Source organism: Arabidopsis lyrata (genome assembly GCF_000004255.2).
Source record: "Arabidopsis lyrata subsp. lyrata unplaced genomic scaffold ARALYscaffold_695, whole genome shotgun sequence".
Classification (NCBI taxonomy): Eukaryota; Viridiplantae; Streptophyta; class Magnoliopsida; order Brassicales; family Brassicaceae; genus Arabidopsis; species Arabidopsis lyrata.
In genome coordinates, this window is record NW_003302111.1 from 1 (window position 1) to 3,330 (window position 3,330).

General features: G+C 38.3%; 1 protein-coding gene across 1 annotated transcript; it reads left to right on the plus strand.

Moving 5' to 3' along the window:
• Positions 1 to 2,007: 2,007 nt before the first annotated feature.
• LOC110228199 (spore wall protein 2-like) lies at positions 2,008 to 3,047 on the plus strand (the record flags this gene model as incomplete). The annotated part of the gene is made up of 2 exons (XM_021024881.1): positions 2,008 to 2,059; positions 2,337 to 3,047. A coding segment is annotated over exon 2 (702 nt), but the record flags the coding sequence as incomplete, so codon positions are not given.
• Positions 3,048 to 3,330: the final 283 nt, after the last annotated feature.

The following is a 3,330-nucleotide window of genomic DNA, read 5'->3' on the forward strand; positions in this document are numbered from 1 at the left end:
AGTAGCTGCGAATAATGAAGAAGTTGCCAATATGGAAGAAGATGGTGTTGGCAATGGTCAAGATAAAGCGATTCCTACCAACACTGATGAAGGAAGTCAGGTACCAGAAGAAAGAGTGAAAGTAAGAAGAAAAAGAGGACCAACAAAGATGCGTAAAGTGGCTGAAAATCCTAATGAAAGGGTTTCAGTTTCTTTCACTGACTTTGGTGATCATGTTGGAACTGGTTCAGTAAGATATTTTCGGATGTTAAGATATTAAGATATTTTCGGGTTTTTTAGCTACTTTGGGTTATATTCGGGTTAAAATACTTGGGTTTTATAGATTTTTTGAGTATTTTTCAATACTTTGCATAGATTCGGATACAAAAATTTTAATATTTGGATACTTCGGGTAAACCCGAATCCAAACCCGAAATACCCGATCCAAACCCGACCCGAACCCGAAGTTTTAAAATACCCGAACGGGTCTTAGTTTTCTAAACCCGAAAAACCCGACCCGAATATCCGAACGCCTAGGCCTACCCAAATCCATTCACGTGACCAAGTTAATTTCCGGTTTAGTAATTAACCAACAATCTAATAACCCAAACATTGAACAGAGCTATCGTCTTCTTCAACTTAAACCATAACTCAATTCTACGTGACTTACTACAACATTTGACGTCACAGTTCACGTACTCATGAGTCAAGTTTCGGTTATGGACTTTGATTTCACAAGAGAATTTTGGTTTGGATCGGTTTAGGCTTTGGCTCAATAATCCAACAACACACAAACAACACAACAGACACGAGATAAGGTTTTGACCTATTACCTTTCTCGCGCTTTCTCAACGGATCTCCTCTACGATCTGCTTAACGGCTCGAACGGCGAAGTGGCACAGATCTACGATGGTCCAAGCCACTAGTTAGATTGGTCCAACAATCTAAAACAAAAATAGAGAATCAAATCCAAAATTGTCTCACGGGTGATACCTCTTTGGTGAAGACTATCCACACGGTGGCTCTTCTTGAACACCACGACAATCTTCGGTGGCTCGAGTGGGACTGCGGTGCCTCACAAACAAGATTTGAGTTAGGGCTGTATTGAATTCTCATCATCAGAGAATCAAGATTGAAGAAGAAGAGAGCTTAACGAACGTTTAACAAACTTCATTATTATAAAATGTTGTTACAAAGCTTAAACTAAAACTAATGATGAGAATAAGCTTAACCAGAGTTAAACCAAGAATACATTAAACCAAGATGTAGTTAACCAGAGTTAACCATTCAATAACCGGTCCATATATCATCTGTAATACGCCCCTCTCAAGTCTTTATCTTCGAACTTGTCTGGTTTGGAAGGTAAACACTTGACAATGACATTTGTTGAAGCAAATGATGAAAAAAACCAGGATGCAGAGCTTTAGTCAAAATATCTGCATGTTGATTCTCTGTAGGAACGTGCAACGCCTTTAAGTTGCCAGCTTTAATCTGATCTCTCACAATGTGACAATCTATTTTTATATGCTTTGTGCGTTCGTGAAAGACCGGATTCATAGAAATGTGCAACGCTGATTTATTGTCACAAAACAGTTTTGTAGGGCAACTCACTGTGATATGAAGATCCTTGAGCAACTGTTGAAGCCAAATGATTTCACAAGTGGCTTGAGCCATACTCCTATACTCTGACTCAGTGCTACTCCGACTATAACACTACAGGAAATGTGGGTATTGATAGCACTAAAAGATAGCGTTTTTTATGTCTCTGCTATGTTTTACTTAATAGATAGCGTTTTCTGAATTGTAAACGCTATAAATGATTGAAGCGGGATATATGCAATTCACGCGGCCAATTTTCGGGTTACTAAAGTCTCTTTCCCGCTATTGAAAATGTTAAGAGGGAAAATTGTGAAATTTTGTCTAAGGCAAAATTAAAGAAAACTTTTTCATTTTTTCCCTAAAGCAAAAAAAAAATCTAACTTCTTCTCTCGACTTCACTCGACTTCTCTAACAGAGAACAAAAAAAATCTTCAACTCATCTCCCTCTCGATCTAAGTCGGTTTCTATCGATCTCGAACAGGTATGTTCTCATTCGATCTGAGCCGTTTAATTTCTTTGTTCTCTGGAAAACCAATTTGATTTGGGGTTGTGTGAAATCGATTTTGAATTCCAAATTCAAAATCGATTTTGATTTTGGGTTTTCATTCTTACACTTAGTTAACATGCATGTCGAAGTCTGGCACATATATTGTTTCAATTGTGAAATCGATTTTGATTTTGGGTTTTAATTCGAAGTTTGGGTTTTGATTATGATTTTTGGTTTCGATTTTATGTTGATTGAAATTGTTCTTCATCAGTTTCAGAAAATGGCAAAGACAAGAGGAGGAGGTCAAGTTTGTGCTCGTCGTAGTAGGCGTAATCAAGGCTTGGAGGTAGAAGATGTTGCTCCTGCAACAACACTAAAGGTTAATAAGAAGGTGAATAAGAAGAAAACAACAAATAAAGTGGCTCGGAGAAGAAGTAGTACTAGAGCCAAGAAAGTGGCTGCTGTAGATGATGAGGTAGAAGATGTTACACCGAAAGTGGCTGCTGTAGATGATGAGGTAGAAGATGTAACACCAGAAGCTGTGGAAGAAGAAAAGGGTAATGACAAAGATATAACACCGGAGGCTGATCAGACTGAGAAAGCAATGTGTGAAGATGAGAATGAAGGAGAAGGATGTTTGACTGGACAAGGCCAGGAGGAGGATGAAGAAGAAGTTGCCAATATAGAAGAAGAAGCTTGTTTGACTGGACAGGACCAGCAGGAGTATCATCAAGAAGAAGCTGCCACTATGGAAGTAGCTGCGAATAATGAAGAAGTTGCCAATATGGAAGAAGATGGTGTTGGCAATGGTCAAGATAAAGCGATTCCTACCAACACTGATGAAGGAAGTCAGGTACCAGAAGAAAGAGTGAAAGTAAGAAGAAAAAGAGGACCAACAAAGATGCGTAAAGTGGCTGAAAATCCTAATGAAAGGGTTTCAGTTTCTTTCACTGACTTTGGTGATCATGTTGGAACTGGTTCAGTAAGATATTTTCGGATGTTAAGATATTAAGATATTTTCGGGTTTTTTAGCTACTTTGGGTTATATTCAGGGTTAAAATACTTGGGTTTTATAGATTTTTTGAGTATTTTTCAATACTTTGCATAGATTCGGATACAAAAATTTTAATATTTGGATACTTCAGGGTAAACCACGAATCCAAACCCGAAATACCCGATCCAAACCCGACCCGAACCCGAAGTTTTAAATACCCGAACGGGTCTTAGTTTTCTAAACCCTGAAAACCCTACCCGAATATCCGACA